This window comes from Lepus europaeus, chromosome 4 (assembly GCF_033115175.1).
Source record: "Lepus europaeus isolate LE1 chromosome 4, mLepTim1.pri, whole genome shotgun sequence".
Taxonomy (NCBI): domain Eukaryota; kingdom Metazoa; phylum Chordata; class Mammalia; order Lagomorpha; family Leporidae; genus Lepus; species Lepus europaeus.
This window is the reverse complement of record NC_084830.1, coordinates 94,243,605-94,267,131: the sequence shown is the minus strand read 5'-3', so window position 1 is coordinate 94,267,131 and position 23,527 is coordinate 94,243,605. Positions and strand designations below refer to the sequence as shown.

The window sequence follows — 23,527 nt, the reverse complement described above, 5'->3', positions numbered from 1 at the left end:
TCGGGACACCAGCAGCAGACTCAACACACCAGCCTTAGAACGCGATGTGAGCCGAACCTCCATAGCCCGAGACACCAGCAGGCAAGCGGAAAGAGGAGACTAGAGGGAACGAGGCTTGAAACTCTGTGGGGAAAAGTTCACCAGGCTAACTAGAAGAGAGAGATGGAAAAAAAAAGTGACCGATATGTACACGAGTTTCTCTTTCTCTCTGCTCACTTCTCAAAGGCGAGCAAGACAAAGAGCAGGCACCATTTTGGACATACGTCATAAGCAGGGCGACCTCAGGTCTGCACCAGCCCTGAGCCTAGCAGAAAAACCTGACTCGGGGAGGGGGGGTGTGTGTGAAATAACAGGAGATTAGGATCTAACTTGGCAACCCAGTGGGAGACTACAGGAGAATTGGAACCCACACTGAGGGCAGCAGAGATTCCCTGTGTGGTCCTTGGGAAAGAGCTTCTGATCTCTGGCTCCTGTGGGTATATCATTCGCCTGCTAACTACCTGCAATTCTGCTCAGCTGTGTGGAATTACTTCCCTTTTCAAAAAGAAAGGAAGAAAGGAAGAAAGGAAGAAAGGAAGAAAGGAAGAAGGAAGGAAGGAAGGAAGGAAGGAAGGAAGGAAGGAAGGAAGGAAGGAAGGAAAGAAAGAAAGAAAGAAAGAAAGAAAGAAAGAAAGAAAGAAAGAAAGAAAGAAAGAAAGAAAGAAAGAAAAAAAGAAAGAAAGAAAGAAAGAGAAAGAAAGAAAGAGAGAGAGATTAACCATGCCTAACCTGGGAGTGTCACCTTTGGAACACCCTCAACACTGAGGAACCAAACAGAGCTCTCAGGCCACACTCATCTCAAGCCTCTGAGGCTCCATGAAAAGCAGACAGTCCACTTAATATAGAGCCATAGTATAACAAGAAAAAACATCACAGTGAAGAAACCAAATATCTCCAACATGCCAAACAACAAACGCAAAAACTGAGGGAACAAGAACAAGAAAGACATTATGATGCCCCCAAATGAAAAAGACACCCAAATTCAAGATTATGAAGATGATGATGTAGAAGAAATGCAAGAAGTGGATCTCAAAAAGTTGATAAGAACATTAAGAAGTTCTCAAAAACAGAAATCCTTAATGGACAAGATAGAAAATCTCTCTCATGAAAATGAAATATTAAGGAGGAATCAAAATGAAATGAAACAACTAGTAGAACATGAATGTGGGATAAGAGAAGAGAAATCATAATGAAATGAAGAACTCAGTAGATCAAATGACAAACACATTAGAGAGCCTTAAAAACAGAATGGGCGAAGCAGAAGAGAGAATATCAGACTTAGAAGACAGAGAACAGGAAAGGAAACAGGCAAACTAAAGAAAAGAAGAAGAAATTAGAAATCTAAAAAATATTGTCAGGAATCTACAGGATGCTATTAAAAAACCTAACATTCGGGTTCTAGGAGTTCCTGAAGGCATGGAGAGGGAGAAAGGATTAGAAGGCATTTTCAGTGAGATACTAGCAGAAAATTTCCCAGGTTTGGAGAAGGACAGAGACATCTTAGTACAGGAAGCTTATAGCACCCCTAATAAACATGACCAAAAGAGATCCTCACCACGACACGTTATAATCAAATTCACCACAGTGAAATAAAGAAAAGATTCTAAAATGTGCAAGAGAGAAACATCAGATTACTCTCAGAGGATCTCCAATTAGACTCACAGCAGACTTCTCATCAGAAACCCTACAAGCTAGAAGGGAATGGTGAGACATAGCCCAGGTACTAAGAGAGAAAAACTGCCAGCACAGAATATTATATCCTGCAAAGCTCTCATTTGTGAATGAAGGTGAAATTAAGACTTTTCATAGCAAACAGAAATTGAAATAATTTGTTACCACTCGTCCTGCCCTGCAAAAAATGCTTAAAGATGTGTTACACACAGAAACACAGAAACATGGTCATCAATATGAAAGAAGGTAAAGGAAGGAAACCTCACAGCAAAAGATCACAGGAAGCTCAATTTCTCTTTGACATAGAATTAAACTCTGATGCTCTGTTAAAGCAATGTGTTAAAGTAATCTATTATGTTCTCTTGATGTCTGTTAAATTCTAATTGTTCAAAAGCAGCTGATTTTTTATTAAGAGCTATGGGTTATTTAAATATGTACTTATTTTCAAAGATTTGAATAATCACCTTGTAACAGTGATCAGATTGGGTCTATGTTATGTCATTATTTTAAGGAATCTTATTTCAACCAGATATTTTGGATTTTGAGCCCTCTTGGCATTCTTGACAGGCATTCAAAAAATCAAAGTTTCAAACAATCTGGTCTCTAAAATTTCCAGTAAATCCTGGACTTTGGTTTTTCCAGTTTGGGCCCAACTGAAAAAATCGAAGGACCTATGTCTCTCATCTTATAGAGACACCAACTAATCAGTCTATTTGGAGTATATTAGAAGGACTGTGTCAAGATGTGACGTGGTACTAAATCTTAAGTTTCTATAATGGAAAATGCTATTAATACAAATGTTTGAGAATTAAAAAGTCTAATGATCTTGTGTTACTAGACATGATAGATATCTTAATGAGAAAGCCCCAGAGGCCTAAAGGGTTAAATACTTGTAAAATCCTACAGGTGCTTTCAAAAATACTGTGAAGTAGGCAAGTGCCTCTTGTTGGTTTATGAGTTTATAATTTTAAACATGGCAACTTAAAGTCTTTTGTCATCCACAGTTATATATGATCTGCTGCTCATAAAACTAAAGCGTTGTTGGTTCTGTGTTTAGCTGTCCTCCCATAGGTTCCTATGGACTTTTTCCAGCCACTTTTATTGTATTCAGTACTTTGGGATGGCTCTGTAAACAGATGAAGCCAATAATGTATTAACAGTACCATCTGAGAGAAAGTATGTTTAACTGAGGTTACTAAAAACAAAAGGCAATTCAAATCAATTGGCAATCTACAAAAAGAGTTAAAGATTTTAAAAGCTATTATTAAAAGTGTTATCTTGGTCTATTGTGTTATGTTCTATGTGTGTGCATATTGTATGTCCACATGGGGAAATTTTATTAAGAATTTTATTGTAATTGGCTTATAGATAAGATTGTCCATAAATTGAAGCTGCTAAAATTAATCAAAGATACATTTTAATTCGTGTGACCTGAATCTGTGTATCATATGTTTTATACTTGTTGGTAGGAAGAAACTAAAAACATTTTATATGGTTGTGTTTAAGTTTACTGATTAAATAAACTACACCATGTTAGATAGTTAAGAGGTGTTTTCAAATACATGATTCTTAAAATTTATAGAAGGCATTGGACCTTCTGGTAAATGTTTTCTTAAGTTGTTATCTAATGGTTGAAACTGTTAGCTAAGTATTCATGTAATATTGCTATTGTCAGCAAGCGATCTAGGACTTGCTCCCTCATTTCTCTATTCTAAGCCCAACTTGTTCTTTCATTTCTCTATTCTCCTCAAGGTAGGTAACTAATTCTATTATGAAGGAATCTGTAGGATGCACAATTTAATCTTTAACCTTATAAAAGAGATGGCTAACATTTTTCTGTAATAGCATAGCCAAAATAAGAGCTTAAATTATAATCTCATAGCTAGATTTACTTCGCCATCAGCGAAGTAAACAGTAAGTAGAAAAAACCTCCCTTTCAGACCAAAGGGAAAGAAAGTTTTAGAGTGAGAATATAATTTTCCTCATGGGCGTTGTCTACCTTAGAAAAACTACTACAGAACATGACTGTGACTATAGACTTGTAGTTCAGGCCACTGAAGATTAGAGATGGGACTTGGGCAACCCCTTGACTTGCATCCTCTGGTCTGCTTTAACAAAAACCAGGAGGAAGAGAAAGCTAGGCATCAAAAGCAATGGGTGGCAGGCCTATTAATGGCTGATCTGTACAGTGATCTGCCCTCAAGGAGAACCAACAGGCCTGTCTACTGCAGTTGCTTTCAATGTGGTAAGCCTGGGCTTCAGCAGAAGTCAGCTATGAAGATCCCTGGCAGCTCTGCCAAGTGTTGGATCACTGGAAATGGACCTCTCTCTGGAGTTGAAGGATGCCCAGGTCAGAGCCACAGATCTTATTGGCTCTAAGCTGAAAAGCCCTTCACTCAGCCCAACTTCCAAAGTGACCACCACAGCTGAGGGGACAGCCAAGTAGGGTCAGCAACATTGCAAGCAGAACTGTAAATTTCTTGTTAGAGATGCCACCTGCCTTTACCTGGCCAGCTCTCCTCCCAGGCCAGCTAAGTAATGAAAGTCAACAGAGTGCCTTCCCCTAGGAGGTTCACACCTCCCTTAGGTTGTACCCCATGTGAAGAGATAGATAGGTCTGGGCCTCTTAACTTACAAGGAAGGCCTAAAGCCCACCAGATTATTATCAAGCCCCTTCTGTCATGTTCTATTTGCCTCTCAATCAGAAAACTTAATGGTAACTGAGACAGCACCTTTCTTAGCTTCTCTCATAATGACTCCATCCTTTGTTCTAGACCCTGTCTAGCTCACTTGGGCCTCATTCCTTCGTAATCATAACCTCTACTCTACCTGCAATGGCTCTACTCCCAACCTGTGTGTACTGATGGTCTTCTTCCCCACTTAATGCTGTATGATTGTTTCAGACCTGGTTAATGCCACTATTAGGATCATTGCTTACTATCCTCACCCTGTCTTTTATGACCTTGTCTAAATATGATCAGAGTCGGCGAACTTGGCAGGCTTCCATAGCCTTGGCAACTCATGATTACAGCCTAGGGTGGTTACTGGCACCATAAACTAGAGTGTCAATTTGTTGGGTCAACAATAGGAGTCACTGTGCGCTTGCTCCTCATGTGGGATCTCTGTCCTTAATGTGCTGTACATTGTGATTTAATGCTATAACTAGTACTCAAACAGTATGTTTCACTTTGTGTTTCTATGTGGGTGCAAACTGTTGAAATCTTTACTTAATATATACTAAATTGATCTTCTGTATATAAAGAGAATTGAAAATGAATCTTGATGTGAATGGAAGGGAAGAGGGAGCAGGAGAGGGGAGGGTTGCGGGTGGGAGGGAAGTTATGGGAGGAGGAAGCCATTGTAATCCATAAGCTGTACATTGGAAATTTATATTCATTAAATAAAGTTAAAAAATTAAAAAAAATAGTTATTAAATTTGTCATGTTGCACAAAAACAAAACTTTAAAACATACATTATACATCTTTTTAAATTGGATATTAATAGATTTCTCATGAGGATATACTATGAATTTTTGTGATTGCGATTCAAAAAATAAGAGAGCTTCTGTGAGGGTACTTGAATATATGTTTAGAGCACTTACAAAGACAGAACACATACAAATATTTTGTACCATGGAAAAGTACAATTGCTAAGTATAAGATTTCCAATAGCTTAAAATATGAACTGTGTAGCTAAACAAAATCTTGCACTGTCATGTTTATTTTATAAGTGTATATCACTTTGAAAACTGAAACAAAATAACATTTTCATAAGGTTGCAGGTTTCTATTTTTAAAATCTTAATGTTGATGAAATTAAAGATAAATATCTGTGAGTTCTGTTTAGTGCCTTGATATGTATAGTCGCTTAGCTTACTTACAAAAGTTTGGCTTAGGTCTAAAGGAATGCAATTTTAGTTTATTTTCTAGTGTACTTGCTATTGTTGAGTATACTTGAAAATTCAATGTGAGAAGTGTCAGTCTAGGACATTCTAACCTCCTGGATTCTGTGCTGTTGTCTCCTGCAGGTGCTCCAAGTGACCAGAGCAGTGGTACCTCCTCTCCTCTGTGCGACAGTGGCTTGCACCTCAACTACCACCCCAACAATACAGTAAGAGACTTGAGCATAGTTCTGATCAATAAGGAAATTATGAAAAGAAAATCCAAGTAGAATATATTTGTATAGTTTGCAAAACTGTCATTGATTCTGATTTATCTGATGAGGTCCTTGGTTCTTCATCCTGTAACTATTGTGATAAGCCAGGAAAGAAAAATAAATAGGTCAGTTTGTTTATGCCATTTTTCTCCTGTCACATCTGTGTTTATTAAGACCTATGCAAGCTGTAAAGAGTGAGAGGTCATATGGAACATTATACAATCATTTTGGAATATTGCGTAGTGTAAAATTTCATATTATAAGTTATTTAACATGATTCTTATCGTTTTGCTTTTGAAATTATTTAGCTAAAAGAGACTAATTTACAATTTGTTAGGATTTTTTAACAATTTTTATGCAGACCAGGGAATTACCACAGACAAAAAATTATATCTACACATTATATTAAAGTAAAATGATTGTCAAAATAGTATTTAATACAAGGTTGCTAACATTTATTTTATAGACATCTGATACAATTATTTAATTTGCTTTTTTATTTTGGAATTAGTAAGATTTCTATAAATATGCTTTTAAATATTTTTGAAATTTCTTAGACTCTGCTCCTCACATGTTCTATTATATATTTATATTTAATAAATTGGTTTTCTAATTATAATATATTTATATTACAAATATAAAAATTCACACATTCTAAATATGAAGTAATTCTTTCTGGTAGCCTGTAGCCCTAATAATTGTCCCCTGCACTCACAAATATGGAGCCCAGCAGGACTTTGATGAAGCAGGATTTTACTTTTCCACTCCACATATTAGGAAACACAAGGTACACAGCTGCTGCTTCTGACTCAGAGGAGGCATCCTTCACTCAAGGTGCTTGCCCTCATTCTGACATTGTACTTCGAAGCACTCCTGAGCAGCTGTGTGTCTGAGTGGCCTTCATTGCACACAATTTCAGGGTTGAGCCTTATCCGAGTGCCTCAGGTCCCTGGGTTAGTTTCACAAAAAGGAACATTTGTAAGGGTACTTTCTAAAGGGTACTTCATCTGGATATATTTCATCTGGCCTCTGCTCTAATTTCTCTTGCCACAGCTGTAACTTTCACATAATAGATATTTGGAATACAATAATCCTAAAACAATAAAATCTGAATGGCTGAAAACATTGCTGCCTCACTGAGAAAATGAGTGTGTCTATTCTGTGTTTCCATTAGCCCCTTTTTCAATTCCAAAGACATCTTACAGTTGATAACTCATATTTTTACCTTTTTTTAAAAGGAATTTATTAATACATTAGATTCTTAGGGTCACAGCAAATGCATGAGAATAATTGTGACAGGATTCTTAACAATTCTCATGTTGATGTTACATTAATACAACAGATTCAATGCAGTTTATGGAAACAATTCTAAGAATACAATGACTTTTGAGCCTGCTAACTTTACATTTGCTTTGCTCACCTTCTGTTCTCTCAATGCTGAAGTTCTCAATACTTTCAGTGCTTATCTATCCAATCACTTTTTCTGCCCCTAGATGCTGCACATGTCAGCTGCCCCACTCCCAGCTGATCTTTTCAGCAGTCAGCCCCCTTGCTTGTCTCCCATAATCAGGTGCTGTGCCTTAGTGGTAGGGAACAGAGGTCATCCCGCTCCTCAGCCAATGAGATAGAACCCTTGCCTCACCAAGCCACAGCTATGACCAGAGCGTTCATCCTCTCATGCTCTGCTTCTCTGTGCTCACCAGTTTCTGCTGAGGTCTTTCCCTCCCTAAGATACTCGCACAAGAATCTCCATCTCAGCTCTGCTGAAACGAGCTATTTTACCTCTGAGTGGGAGAAAGCATTTGGTAATGTTATTTTTCTAGTTTTCGTCTAATACCTTTGAACTCCTTTATAATAATAAGATGTAAAGAAGTTCATAACAGATTTGTTTTTAACTCATTCCATTGACATAAGAAAACATCTTTGGAAAAATGGGGTCCTTTAGAAACTATAATTACAGCAAAAAACTATTCCCTTATTCTATAACTCGGTTTAGAATGAATTAGTAGTATAAAATGTAAAGAAAAAAAAATGTGATAGTTTTTTTTCTTACTGGAGTTACATCTTTAATTTCTTTTTTAAATTTATTTATTTTCAATTTTTATTTAATAAATATAAATTTCCAAAGTACAACTTTTGGATTATAGCAGCTTTTCCCCCATAAACTCCCTCCCACTGACAACCATCCAAATCTCCCACTTCCTCTCCCACCCATTCACATCAAGATTCATTTTAAATTATCTTTATATTCAAAAGATCAACTTAGTATATACTAAGTAAAGATTTCAATGGTCTGTACCCACACAGACACACAAAGTATAAAATACTGTTAGAGTAGTAGTTTTACCATTAATTTGCATAGTACAACACATTAAGGACAGAGATCCTACATGGGGAGTAAGTGCACAATGACTCCCATTGTTGATTTAACAATTGACACTCTTATTTATGACGTCAGTAATCACCTGAGGCTCTTGTCATGAGCTGCCAAGGCTATGGAAGCCTCTTGAGTTCACAAACTCTGGTCTTATTTAGACAAGGCCATAGTCAAAGTGAAAGTTCTCTTCTCCCTTCAGAGAAAGGTGCCTCCTTCTTTGATGGTCCATTCTTTTCACTGGGATCTCACTCACAGAGAGCAGACATTTTCCCATTTCTAAGAGGCTAGTTTGATTTCCAAGTTTAGCATTAGGACTGAACATTCTTTTTACTTGAAGATATTTTGATGTCAGGAAATTTACACTGCTAATGATGATGTTTTAGAGAATATAATTCAGGCATATATAAATCCATAATAAAAGAAGTAATTTCAATGCATATCAATTTTATGCATTTATTCTGAGAACCTACTCTGTGGAAACACTCTTCACAAATGCTTTGGGGAACAGTTAATTATGGTTCCTGGCCCAAATGGTTTAATTTCCAGGTCTGTAGTCAAATGCATAAAACCAACTTTAATAGAAGCAGAAAATGAGCGATGGTCATGTGTGTTCTAATGCCTTCAGCATCTGCTTCTCTGAATTCGGAGAGTTGAAGGACTGCAAACCAAACCTGTGCTCTGTTGCCCATGGGAACGTTATCCTTGATCCAACTTGGTTACACAGACTGGCAGGCTGTGTCCTTCCATGTTTCTCTTCCATGAGTTCAGTAAACTTTGATGCAGGAATGGAGACTCTACAGAGGGAATTACAGCACAAGGAGCAAGGACCACATTGTTTCTTCTGACCCATCATGAAATCTCAGTGAGCCCTAGATTCTTCTGTGAATGTGCCTAGGGCGATGCACATTTTCAACTGAAGGCTTGCATACTGCACTCAGTCACCTTAAGAGACACATTTGATTCTGCGATGTGTCTAAAGGCGCAATCCTTTCCCCCAACTAGGATCTCTATTTTTATAATACTTATGCTTAAATTCATATTGGAAGCAACTTTTAAGTAAATATTCACTATTACAGTTTTCTGAAATAGACTGTCTCTTGAAGGCAGAATTTAAATAAAAGTGAAAATAAAGTCTTATGCTATGTTAACATCACACTACTGTCCTGCATAAAATTATAACTCAGTCCTCCTCATGACTTGAGGTTGCCAAATCTAAGGTAAACAAGAGTCCATCCATATGTTTTGCCACTCAAAATACAGACCCCTGAGCCCCAGTCCATACTCCATGATTCTCTTATTCCGAAAGATGGAGGAAAGGTATGGGTTTTGTGCTCACCGTGAGACTGATTCAAATGATCAACAGACCAAACTCTGAGAAAGTTTTGTTCACAGTACACCTTTAATCAATGCTTTCTATGCCAAGCCCTTCACACCATCTGGATGAGCATTTTGCCCAGCTGCAATTCTATTTTGGTGAGAAAATTGCTCTTAAGGTTATTGTGTGGCATTTGTTAAGTTTTGAAGAAAGAGCTTATTTTAAAGCAAAGAGTCAGAAATGCTGCTTTTCCCATTTATATTATTAATATGTTGAGAAATAATATTCTTAGCCTTTTAGAGTAAACCACTTAAAAATAGTCATGATTCAAAAATCATGAAATGAGTGTGTTTCCAGATCACTTTATATACAATTCTACTGGACTACTATTACAGTAAAAGACTAGAAAGTAAATTTACATTTTATTTGCATAATTAAAATAAGAATAAAGAACCTTTAAAGTATTGCTGTATAATAAATGACAGTTCTAAAGTACATCAACTATAATTAGTGCAACTGCTGAAGTTGTACTCATTTCTTTTAAGGAAGAAACATTAAAGAAAGATAGGAAAGCTTGCTGAGACCTGGCAGATGGACAATCTCTGTGGACACTTCTTTCCTGGCCACAGAAACCTGTTTATCCACATCAGCATGGTACCATTGTTCCCCATATGTCTTCCTGTAAAAAGTGTGGGAAGCAAAAATTTGATGCTTCTAAAACATATCCTTTGCTTTTTTGCTCTGTAAAATGAACAGAGTCAAAACTTTGTATTTCAAAGATGCTGCAAGAGGTTTTAGTAATGCGTGTAAAACATTACAGGTGACTCTTCAAGGCAGTATAGTAGCAGATATAGTATTCCCAGAACCATTAAGGATGTTGTTCCTGGATGCCTTGAGCTTAGAAATAATTTTATCCATTATATAACTCATTACATTTTTTAAAAATGCATTACTTTCTTTTCTTTTTCTTTTCTTTTTTTTTAGTTACAGCTACCCAGCACTGCTTCCAATCAGCCTGCTGTGATGAGTAGATGTAAAATTTCCATTAGCTTTTTAGACATATTGAAAATAGCATGAAGTTCAGTCCTGGGCTATACTTTAAGCACTTCCTCATTTATTTCTTGCTAACATCTTGCAAATTGTTTCTATTAATATCCCTACTTTTGAGAGAGATGCAGTAAGACACAGAGACTTTAAATAACCTGTTGCTAGGTTAATGAACTAGTCAGTTGGGAGGTTAAGATTCAAACCTATCTGACTCAGAACCCAAGCTGAGCCCTCACCAACTTATTCTGCCACCAAGCAAACCCCACACCATGTGCTGCTGCCCACTTATGATATCCGACATGTGGTCAGGAGAAAGTTGAACAAGAAACTTCCGTGCATGCCTTTTAATCCTGGATAAGTATTCAAAACAACTGCCTTGCATGAGAGGAGAGATGTCTCAGAGGTTGGGGTCACCAACAGGGCACATCTATGAGCCATCTTGGCCTTTGAACTTTCCAGGTATTCTAAACCTCTTCATGGACTTAGAACATTCTTATCTCCACCATCTGTGATAACTCATCTAAGGATGCTAAGCAACATTCTGCTTTAATTGCAAATAATACTGTTTGGTTCCTAAACAGTTTTAGACAGAATAACACCTGAGAGCAATGCTTCTTAATATTAGACTAACACTTTAAATATCTAGACTGAAAATGAAGCTCCTGAGAGCACCACCATTCAGAACTTAGCGAATGAAGAGGAGACAGTGTTAAGTCAAATTGGGACCTGGTCCACTTGCCACTCCTGCCATCCTAAATATTAACCTTTCTCCATGTACTCGTGTGGCAGAGAAATTCAAGTGCAGCTGAAATAATGGAACATTACTGAAACTAAACTACTAGGTTCTATTCAAAGATACGTCTTTTCTACAAACAAGGAAAATGGACTTCTCACACTACTCAAAATATTTGTAATTTTAAAGCAGCAGTAGTTACTGCATTGATTTGGTATTAAAACATTGCAAGATCATGTCACAAAATCCAAATACCAAGCAAAGATTTCCTTGAGTGCTTCTTTTTTTAAGATTTTAGTCATTTATTTGAGAGGTAAAGTTACAGACAGAAAGAAATGTCTTGTTCACTCTCCAAATGGCCACAGTGGCCAGTGCCACATGGGGAAGCTAACCTAGTACGCCATAGCACCAGCCTCTTGAGTGATATTTTGAAAGAATTATATATATGAATGCTCATTCTGTTAAAAACATTTGCAAGTAACTGTTAAGTCACAAACACTTATAATGATGCTAAGCACTAAAAGTTACCTAGAAAGTCTTAGCTAAATGAATGAACTACTGAAATTGACCCCCTATTCCTGGTGACATTGACGTGGGCTTTATCACACCCCAGTTTCTCTCTCTCAGCTTGTTCTCTTCACATTGATGATTACAAGTCAATCCCTGCTGAAGACTAACTCACTAAGCTAAGGAAGTGGCATAAGAGTAAGACCAAGAAACATGGCCCAGAATCACACAGAGTCAGAATTCAGTTGTCACCTCCACTGCTAATATCCTGGTTCCGGACACTGTTCTGAGAGCTTCCTGGGAACCCACAGGTCCTGATCAAACAGAGTTAAGTCCCAGTCTACTCTTAGGCTGAAGACAGATAGGCACCCACTTCTCAGTCCCAAAAGAATATGCAGAGGTACTGTTTTTGACCAGTCAAAGGAAGGCCAAGAGCACTGTGGACCAGCCAGAGACCCTCACATGAGCTAATCACATGGGGTTCAATCGCAATTCCAGTCTTTATTCATTGCCCTAAATCCCTCAGAGAGTCCGAGAATTAAACAATAGCTGTCTACCCCTACTGTCTTCCAACACCCTGCTGTCGGTGATTGACTTGCTGTACAAGGGCGAATGGATCCAGGTTTAGTCGGGGATTCTGCAACATTATTGCTTATTTCCATTTTTATCACTTACTGGTTCAATACAGCTACAGTTTTGTTCCAATCCCATCGTTCTCATATTGGGATGAATTTAGCTCTCTTTTTCTCTTCTCTCCTTCCTTCTCTGTACATAATTTCTTCCCCTTATATTTCTACTAGAATTCATTTCCATGATTACTCCTTCACCATCTTATAGGGTTCCACTAATAACATCAACAAGTGTAATTTGAGAGTCAATGAGTAGGGTAGCTTTTTGATCACTTAGGGTTAAAGCTCCACAAAATGAACATGGTTTGTGATGCAGACTCAAGTGCAGTAGGGAAATGCAATTCTGAAGGCCTGTGCTCTTTCCAGGACACCTTGTCGTGTTCCTCGTGGCCTACATCTCCAGGCTCCAGATGGGAGAAGCGGTGGTGCGACCTCAGGCTGATTCCTCTGCTTCACTCACGCTTCTCTCAGTACGTGCCCGGGACAGATGTGAGTCGGTGAGTTCAAACTTCCGAGTTCTGATTTGGTAGTGATGCAACTCAGAATTCTGCTCTGATATACTTTAGGATTTCTTATTTTCAGCATGTTTCTGGTAGTGAAAAGACGATGTGCAAAACGGCCATAATATATCCCAGTACAACATTTATGAATGTGATGACAAAAACCCAAGTTAAAGTTGTGACTCTCTGACTACTGTCTTGTATCGGATTCCAGGTCTATGAAATACAGTTTTATTGTGATTTTATAACTTTGCTTGGATTAGTTTGTTTTTTGTTTTTGTCAAAGAAGTTGTATGGTTTATTTAAATTGCAAGATTTTCCATGAAGTTCCTTATCATCATTTATTTATATTTTTATTTTTAAATTATAATGATACTTTTAGTTTTTCATGAGTTTTAACAGGATGTCATATTCATATCAAATCTATATTATATATATATATATTTACACACACAAACATATATATTATATATATATACATTTATATATATATATACACACAAGAGATTAGTATTAAAAAGTGAGAGAGGCCGGCACTGCGGCTCACTAGGCTAATCCTCCACCTTGCGGCGCCGGCACACCGGGTTCTAGTCCCGGTCGGGGTGCCGGATTCTGTCCCGGTTGCCCCTCTTCCAGGCCAGCTCTCTGCTGTGGCCAGGGAGTGCAGTGGAGGATGGCCCAAATGCTTGGGCCCTGCACCCCATAGGAGACCAGGATAAGCACCTGGCTCCTGGCTTCGGATCAGCGCAGTGTGCCGGCCGCAGCGCGCTGGCTGCGGCAGCCATTGGAGGGTGAACCAACAGCAAAGGAAGACCTTTCTCTCTGTCTCTCTCTCACTGTTCACTCTGCCTGTCAAAAAATAAATAAATAAAAATAAATAAATAAAAAAATAAAAAGTGAGAGATTCATGACAATGATCATAATGTGGGAAAAAAGTGGTATGTTGTATTTAATATGGAATAGTTTTTCATGAGTTTTAACAGAATGTCATATTCATATCAAATCTATATTATATATATATATTTACACACACAAACATATATATTACATATATATATATATACAAGAGATTAGTATTAAAAAGTGAGAGATTCATGACAATGATCATAATGTGGGAAAAAGTGGTATGTTGTATTTAATATGGAATGATTCAGTATTTATAACTACATACTAAATCATATGACATCCATAAAATTCTTATACTCTATATATAAATAAATTCCATAAATAAGAAGAAATATATGATTTTGCCTTCCTGAGTCTGTCTTATTTCACTTAGAATAATGAGTCTCAGTTCCATCCATTTTCTTGAAAATGTCAAGATTTCATTTTTTTTTCTATGAGCAATATATCATATTTTCCTTATAAAGCATCGGTTGGTGACTATCTAGGATGATTCCCTATTTTTGCTATTGTGAAGTGAGCTGCTATAAACATGGAGTGCAATTATGTTTCAACTGCTAATTTCATTTCCTTTGTATATATTACAAAATGTGGGATAGTTGAGTCATATGATAGATCTATTTTTAGTTGTCTCCCTCCATACTGTATTATTATATAATGGTGCACCAATTTATTTTCCCAGTAACAGTGTATGAGGGTATATTTCCTCCACAACCTTGCCAGCATTTGTTATTTTTTGATTTCTGGGTAATAGCCATTTTAAGGAGTGAAGTAATACCTCATTGTAGGTTTAATTTGCTTTCATGGGTGACTAATGATCCTGAGCATTTTTTCATATGTCTATTGGGCATTTGTTTCTCATCTTTTGAAAAATGTCTGTTCATATCCTTTGCCCATGTCTTAACTGAATTGTTTGATTTCTTGTTGCATTTCTTGAGCACTTATATATTCTGGATATTAATCCTTTATCAGATGCATAGCTTGAAAACATTTTATCTTATTCTGTCAGTTGTCTCTCCAGTTTGTTAAATGTTTCCTTTGTTGTGTAGAAGCTTTTTAGCTTGATATAGTCCCCTTTTTCAATTTTTGCTTTTATTTCCTGGACTTCTGGAATACTATCCTGTAAGTTTTTGCCTAGCACAATGATGTACAGTATTTCCCCTATGTTTACATCTAATGGATAGATTATGACAGGTCGTAAGTTTTGAGTTGATTTTTGTTTAGGGTATAAAATAAGAGTATGGCTTCAAATTTCTACCTGTGGAAGTCTATTTTTTCGTATACCAATTGTTTAAGAGACTATTCTTTTTCCAGGAATGGTTTTAGCTTTTTTGTCAAACATTAGTTGGTTGTAGTTTGTGGGTTAATTTTTGGAGTTTCTATTTTGTTCCATTGTCTATTTGAATAATTTTAGGCCAGTACTGGGATGTTTTGAATAAAACAGACCTGAAGTATTTCTTAAAATCCAGTAGTGTGATGCCTCCAACTTTGCTTTTATAGTTAAAGATTTCCTTGGATATTTAGGGTTTTTTGTGTTTCCATATAAACTATAGGATTCTATTTTGTATTTCTCTGATGAACGTCTGTGGCATTTTTACTGAGAATAGTCTGTGTAAATTGCCTTGGGCAGTACTGACATTTTGATGCTATTGATACTTCCTAACCATGAATATAGAATATTTTTCCATTTTTTGTGTTTTCTTCTGTTTCTTTCATTAATGTTTTGTAATTTTCATTGTATAGATACTTTGCATACTAGAATAAATTGTATCTTAAGATTTTAAAAATATTTTGTAGCTATTGTGAATGGGTCTAATTTATAAATTCTTTCTCAGCAAGAACATTCTTGGATTATAAGAATGCTATTGAGTTTTGGTTGTTGATTTTGTATCTGCAACTTTGCTAAATTCTCTTATTTATGAGTTCTAACAGTCCCTTAATTGAGTCTTTTTGTTCCCCTATATAAAAGATCATATTATCTGCAATAGGGGATAATTTGACTTCCTCCTTTCCCATTTGTATACCTTTGATTTCTCTCATGACTCTGGCTAAAACATCCAGAAATATATTGAATAATAGTGGTAGGAGTGGGCATCTATGTCTGGTTCCAGATTTTATTGGAAATTATTCTAGCTTTTCTTTTTATTTATTTATTTTGACAGGCAGAGTGGACAGTGAGAGAGAGACAGAGAGAAAGGTCTTCCTTTTGCCGTTGGTTCACCCTCCAATGGCCGTCGCGGTAGGCGCGCTGCAGCCGGTGCACCGCGCTGATCCGAAGCCAGGAGCCAGGTGCTTCTCCTGGTCTCCCATAGGGTGCAGGGCCCAAGCACTTGGGCCATCCTCCACTGCACTCCCTGGCCACAGCAGAGAGCTGGCCTGGAAGAGAGGCAACCGGGACAGAATCCGGCACCCCGACCGGGACTAGAACCCAGTGTGCCGGCGCCGCAAGGCGGAGGATTAGCCTAGTGAGCCGCGGTGCCGGCCAATTCTTCTAGCTTTTCAACACTCAATTTGATACTGGCTGTGGGTTTGTCATATATTGCCTTTATTTTGTTGAAGTATGTTTCATATGCATCCAATTTTTAAGGCTTTCAATATGAGGGGATGATGTATTTTATCAAATGCTTTCTCTGCATCTATTGAGATAATCCCATGGTTTTTAGCCTTTATTTTGCTGATGTGATGTATCACATTTATTGATTTGCACATGTTGAACCACCCCTGCATCCCTATGAAAAATCCCATTTGGTCTGGGTAGATCATCTTTTTGATGTGTTGTTGCATTTGATTTGCTAGTATTTTGTTTAGGATTTTTGCATCTATGTTCATCAGGGATATTTGTTTACAGTTTTAGTTTTTGTTGAATCTTTTTCTGGATTGGGACTTAAGGTGATGCTGGCCTTACAGAAGGAGTTTGGAAAAGTTCCTTCCATTTTCAATCATTTTGAATAGTTTTATAAGTGCTGATATTAGTTCTTCCTTAAAAGTTTGGTGAAAGTATATAAAGCAGCCATCTAATCTTTTTTTCTGTTGTTGTTTGGACATTCCTTATTACAGATTCAATCTCAGCCTGTGTTATTAGTTTATTCAGGTTTTCTAGATCTTCATGCTTCAATTTGGGCAAATTATAGGTACCCAAAAATCTGCCCATTTCTTCTATATTTTCTAAATTGTTGGCATATATATATATATATATATATATATATATTTACAATAATTCCTAATGATTCTTAGTATTTCTGTGGCATAAATTTTGACATCTCCATTTTCATCTTTGATTTTATTAATTTGGGTGTTCCCCTTTATTTATTCATTAGGTGGATGAGTGGTTTATCAAATTTTCCTATTTTTTCACAAAACGTAATTCTTCATTTCATTGACCTTTTGTATAGCTTTTGTTTACCATTTTATTTATTTTTAGAATTTATTATTTGTTCCCTTCTACTAATTTCGGATTTGTTTTGTTCTTTTTTTCCCCAGATCTTTGAGATGCTGTGTTATATCATTTATTTGACCTTTCCAATTATTTGATGCAGGCACTTACTGCTATAAGCTTCCTATTTAACACTGCTTTTCTGTATCTTGTAAATTTTGGTATGGTGCGTTTTCATTTTCATTCCTTTCAAGGAAGTTTTTTATTTCTCTTTTGATTTCTTCAGTCATCCACTGTTCATTTGACAGTACATTTTTCAGTCCTCATGTGTTTGTATGTTTTCGGGTGTTTCTTTTGTTGTTAATTTCCATCTCCATTCCATTGTGGTCAGAAAAAAAAGCACAATATGATTTAAAATCTTTTGAGACTTGCTTTGTGGCCTCCTATTTAGTCTATCCTAGAGAATGTTCTAAGCACTGAGGAAAATAATTTGTATTCTGCTGCTGTGGGATGGGATGCTCTATATATTTCTATTATATCCTTTCCGTTTAGAGTATAAATTAGCTCTGTTTATTGATTATTTTATCTGATTGATCTCTCCTATGATGAAAGCATATATTTTAAAATCTCCCAGTGTTGTTGGATAGGAGTTTACATCTTCCTTTAGATATATTAACATTTGTGTTATAAAAATTGGTTCCCTAGGGGCTGGCATTGTGGTGTAGCAGGTGAGGCTGCTGCCTGCAGTGCCCACATCCCATATGGGCTCCGGTTCAGGTCTCAAATGCTCCACTTCTGATCCAGCTCTCTCCTATGGCCTGGGAAATCAGTGGAAGATGATCCAAGTCCTTGGGCCCTGCACCCATGTAGGAGACCTGGAAGAAGCTCCTGGCTCCTGGCTTTGGATCGGCACAGCTCCGGCCTTACGGCCATCTGGGAAGTAAACCAGTGGATAGAAGGCCTCTTTCTTTCTATGTCTCTGCCTCTCTGTAACTCTGACTTTCAAATAAAATAAATTTTTAAACAAAATTCGTGCCCTTGCATTGGCTGTATATACAATCATATATTCTTGTTGAGCTCATTTCTTTTCTTCTTCTTTTTTTTTTTTTTTGACAGGCAGAGTGGACAGTGAGAGAGAGAGACAGAGGACAGAGAGAAAGGTCTTCCTTTGCCGTTGGTTCACCCTCCAATGGCCGCCGCGGCCGGCGCACCGCGCTGATCTGATGGCAGGAACCAGGTGCTTCTCCTGGTCTCCCATGGGGTGCAGGGCCCAAGCACTTGGGCCATCCTCCACTGCACTCCCTGGCCACAGCAGAGAGCTGGCCTGGAAGAGGGGCAACTGGGACAGGATCGGTGCCCGGACCGGGACTAGAACCCGGTGTGCCGGCACCGCAAGGCGGAGGATTAGCCTAGTGAGCCGCGGCGCCGGCCGAGCTCATTTCTTAATTACTAAAAAATGACCTTATTTGTCTGTTTGAAGAGTTTTATTATTACTTTGTTTAAAGATTTGTTTATTTGTTTGAAAGTCAAGTTACAAAGAGGAAGAGATAGAGAGATGGCAGGCACAGGGCAGGGTGAAACAAGGAGACAAGACGTTCTTTCAGGTCTCTCATGTGGGTGGCTGGGGCCCAAACACTTGGGGCATCTTCCAGTGCTTTCCCCAGGCTATTAGCAGGGAGCTGGATCAGAAGTGGAGCACACTATGCTACAAGGCTGGCCTTCTGAATAGTTCAATTCTTGCTGTCTATTTGGTGTGGTTTGAGTATAGCTAATCTTTATCATTCTTATTTTTTGCATCCTTTCAGTATGTGTGTACCTTCATTGGTGAAACTGACATTTTGAGATTCCATGATTGTTTACAGTTCTTATTTGTTCTGTTGAGGAACCGTGTTTTTTTCCTCATGCTATTGTTGAACTCTTTACTTAGTGTAGTATTAATCTTATGAATATAAAGTAAACTTAAAATAGATCTTTGTAAAAATTGAGAATGGGAATAGGAGAGGGAGGAGGAAGAAGGGTTGGGGCATGGGTGGGAGGAAGGGTAGAGTTGGAAATATCACTATATTCCTAAATCTATACATGAAATTTATATACTTTAAATAAAATAAAATAAAGTAAAATAGCAAATAATCTGTGATACAATATTAAGTATTTTAAATTTGTTCATTAGTCCTCCATGTATCCCTATATTGTCCTCTTAAGTTGTTCCCTACAGGATTGAACTTCATTGCATGTAATTCTACTAAGAGTTTTGTGAGATCACAGATTTCAAAATAAATACAGTTTCTTGACTGAATAAAAGAGTGCTATACATAAAAGCTCTTCTCATTGTAGGCAGCATATAATTAACTCTTGTATCTTTTAATTGGGTAATTTAGATCATTTATATTCAAGGTTGCTATTGGTAAGTAATGAATTGGTTCAGTTGTTTTTCCTTCCATACTCCTGTTTGTTTTGAATCTCCTTTGTTCTTTTGCTAGGAGGTTTTTTGCCTTCACATTCTTTCATGATGCTGGTTGCCATTATCTGTTCTTCTATGTGTTACATAACTAAATATAATTTGTAAGGCTAGTCAAATGATGAAAAATTCTTCATTTTACCTTTATTAATGAATGAAAGCTGTTCTGAGTAAAATACTCTGGGATTTCAATTTTGTTTCAGAAGTTGGACTATATCTCTGAATTCTCTCCTGGCCTGTAGTGTTTCTGTTGAGAAACCTGCTTGTCAACCTTTTGGGAATTCCTTCAAAAGTGACTTGGAGCTTTTCTTCTGCAAATTTTAAGATATTCTTTTTCATGTTTTAATTTTGAAAGTTTGATTCTAATGTGACATGGCAAGAATCTTATTTCATCATGGCTATTTTAGGCTCAGTGTATTTCCTGTATTTGGATATCCATGATCTTTCTCCAACTCTGAGAAATTTTCTATTATTCCATTAAATACATTTTCCAAGCCTTTCTGATTTTCTGTTTCTTCAGGTATTACTCATACTTGTAAAGTGGGTTGTTTGATGGCATTGAGTGTTGATCCCAAACACTCTTATTCTTACTAATTTTTCCTAGACTAAAATATTTCAAAAGACCTATTTTCTAGATTGTATTTTCTTTCTTTTACCTCATTTTCTTCTGTTGTTCTCTCCACTCTTTTTCATTTGATTAACTGAGTACTTCATCTCTAATATTTCTTCGTGGTTCATTTTCTTTCTTTTTTTTAAAGATTTATTTTATTTATTTGAAAGACAGGGTTACAGAAAGAAGTGGAGTCAGAGAGAGAGAGGTCTTCCATCTACTGCTTCACTCCCCAGATGGCCGCAATGGCCAAAGCTGCACCAATCCGAAGCCAGGAACCAGGAGCTTCTTCTGGGTCTCCCACGTGGGTATAGGGGCCAAAGTGCTTAAGCCATCTCCTACTGCTTTCCCAGGTGCATTATTAGGGATCTGGATTGGAAGAGGAGCAGCTGGGACTAGAACCAGTGTTTCAGGCCAGGGCTTTAACCCGCTGCACCACAGTGCCGGCCCCATGTGTGGTTCATTTTCAAAATCTCTATCTCTTTGCTGAATTTCTCCATGTCATGTAGTGATTTATTAATTTTGTTTTACTCTCTCAGTATTTTTGAATAGTCTTACCACTATACTTTTGAATTCTTTTTCAGGAATTTTATCAATATCTCTTTCTACAAGATCCAATATGAATGAATTATCGTGTTCTTTTGGAGAAGTAATATGCCTTTCTTCCTCTTTTTTCTGGTGTCTTTACATTGATTTTTGTGCATCTGGGAAATCTGTTGTTTCCTATACTAATGGATGTTTTATGTTGTTGCTGTTTATTGAAGCTTTTCTTCCTAGAGATGTGCCTCTGAGTATTGATTTGGTAGAGAGCCATATCTTTTTATTTGGTTAGATACTGTAGTATAATCTACAAATGTCTTTATTGACTGTAGGTGATGATAGCAATAACAGGGATCCTGTCTATTCCTGCAGCTCTGTGTGATCACTGAATTCCCTGGAATATAGGTCTCTATCCACCTCTCAAAGGAGGGAATGGCATGATGACCTTTTCAGGTGCTGTGAGCAGGCCTTGTTAGTATTGATATGGCTGGCAGGTTGATTCCCAGCCAGTATCCAAGCAAGGCATTGGAGTTGTGAACTTGGTGCTAGCTCTAGGAGCTGAGCAGATTTAGACAGTCCTTGCTGCTGCCCAAATCCAGAGCTCCAAGCTTTGTACCCATGCTGGATGTAGGAGTTGGATCCCACAGATGTTGTCTATTAGAGTAGGTAAATATGTGAGAGTGACTTTGGTTCTATATCAGCAGGGTAAGTTGTGTAGGGCCACTTTCTGTGTGTTGCTTACTGGTTTGAGTTGGGTGCAGCTACCTCAGGCTCAAACATCAAATTAACATCAACATCCAAACACTGCAGCTTCTGTGGGAAAGGCTGAAGCCCAGAGCCCTGGGCCCTGCACATAGCCTGGGCTAAGTACAAACTTTCTAGGCCAGAATTCTCAGTAAGCCATAGTGTTCTACTGTGTTAGACTCAATGCAAAGAATTCTTTTTGCAATTCCCAGTTAGTGAGGAGTTGCTGGTCTAGGTGGAGTGCCTAAGGCTTATATCTGAGCTTCAGGAATGCATGGGGCCAGGGAGACCGGGCCACCATTTATGTGTGGAATAATAATCCCTATTGACGCCAGAGATGAGCGTGGTGGAGTGTTTCTGACTATAGTCAGTGGAGAGAGGGACGTTGGAGCTGACTGGTATGTTCAAAGCTCCACCTTTTCCCTGTGCCAGGGCGACCTCGCTGATTGACAACTCAGAGTGAGCTCATGGTGCCATTGTACTTCATGTACCCAGGTGTGTGCACACTCCAGAGCCTGACCCATGTGCCCTCAACCCCCACTGTGATAGCCATCCTCAGTGCAGAAGTAGCACTGAGCCTGTGCAGAATGTGCAGGTACCACATGGGCAAGTGGTTAAGATTTTGGAGGGTGAAGTGCAGTTTGAGGCAGTAGGGAGAGGATGAGTCTCAATTCCAACGTTGTGGGCCTCCCTCTTTTCAGTGCCCTGAGGGCTATCACAGCTGCCCTACAGCCACTGTCTGCTGCATCCCAGGGCACTGTGTGGACTGAACACCAGGGCCACTGTTACCCTGCTGAGCCCAACTGGACCCATAGGCTCAGTCTGCCCTGATGGAATGCAGAAATGTCTCTGGGATCTCTGGAAAGAAGGCAGGCAAGAACTTACAAGCAGCTTCTTCCTCAAGGTAGTACTTTACCTGCTTCAATTTGTGGTCTAAGGAGAGGAGGTAGGAATCCTGTGTGTTCCCTCTATGAAGTCCAGGAGCCTCAAGTTTTCAGGGAGCACTTCTTGATGAGCTGATGGTTGGTGGCAGCTATATAGCTCTCAGACAGTATCCCCTGGGTGAGAGTTCTGGGCAGACAGGCTCCACCTATACCCTCCTGATCTCCCCCAGCTCCAGAGCCTCAGACACTACAGGGATTGGCTTTGTTTTTCTTTCTGTTCTATCCATACTGTTGACCCTGTTATGGATGCTTCATTGTGTTCCAGCTTCTTTCCCACTGCCTCTGGTGTTGTCCCTGAAGCACTCACCTGTAGACATGGCTGCTTTGCAGTATCTCATAGAGGAGAACAAACTCTGGACCTCTCTATATGGCCAAATTGAACCCTCTTGTTTATATTTTTTTAGATTTAAAAAGTTATTTATTCAGTTAGGTTATTTATTGGATAGACAGACAGACAAAGAGAAATATAACAGAAGAAAGATCTCCCAACTGCTGATTCACTCCCCAACTGCCTGCAATGGCTGGGGCTGGGTCATGCAGATGTCAAGAGCTGAGAAGTCCATGCAGGTCTCCCGCATGGGTGGCAGGGACCCAACTATTTGAGTCATCACCTGTTGTCTCCTGGGTGCTCATTAACAGAAAGCAGGAACTGGAACTCAAATCTGGGCACTTTGAAATGGAGTATGGACCTCCCATGTAATGTCTTAACTGCCATTTCAAACACCTGACCTTGCTATCTACTTAAAACTTAAGGTTACTACTGTTGTCTTCCTTTTCAGTCTTGATTTTTTTTTTTAAACTTTTTTAAATCCTGGTCAGTTTGCTAGGGGAATGGGAATTTTGTTTTTTTAAAGATTACTTTTTATCTTCATTAAATATTTTATTTATTGTTTATGCAATAAATTATGTGTTTCTGCTTTTTAAAAATTTGTTCCAGGCCAGCGCCGCGGCTCACTAGGCTAATCCTCCGCCTTGCGGCGCC

At 38.1% G+C, this 23,527-nt stretch overlaps 1 protein-coding gene across 2 annotated transcripts in view; it reads left to right on the top strand.

Moving 5' to 3' along the window:
- The window catches only part of SNTG1 (syntrophin gamma 1), a 398,393-nt gene that overhangs the window by 134,165 nt on the left and 240,701 nt on the right, over positions 1-23,527 (top strand). For both annotated transcript variants that reach the window (XM_062189597.1, XM_062189596.1), the window contains exons 8-9: positions 5,738-5,820; positions 12,840-12,970. In XM_062189597.1, coding sequence (XP_062045581.1) covers positions 5,738-5,820; positions 12,840-12,970 — 214 coding nt within the window. The remainder of the gene's footprint in view (positions 1-5,737; positions 5,821-12,839; positions 12,971-23,527) is intronic.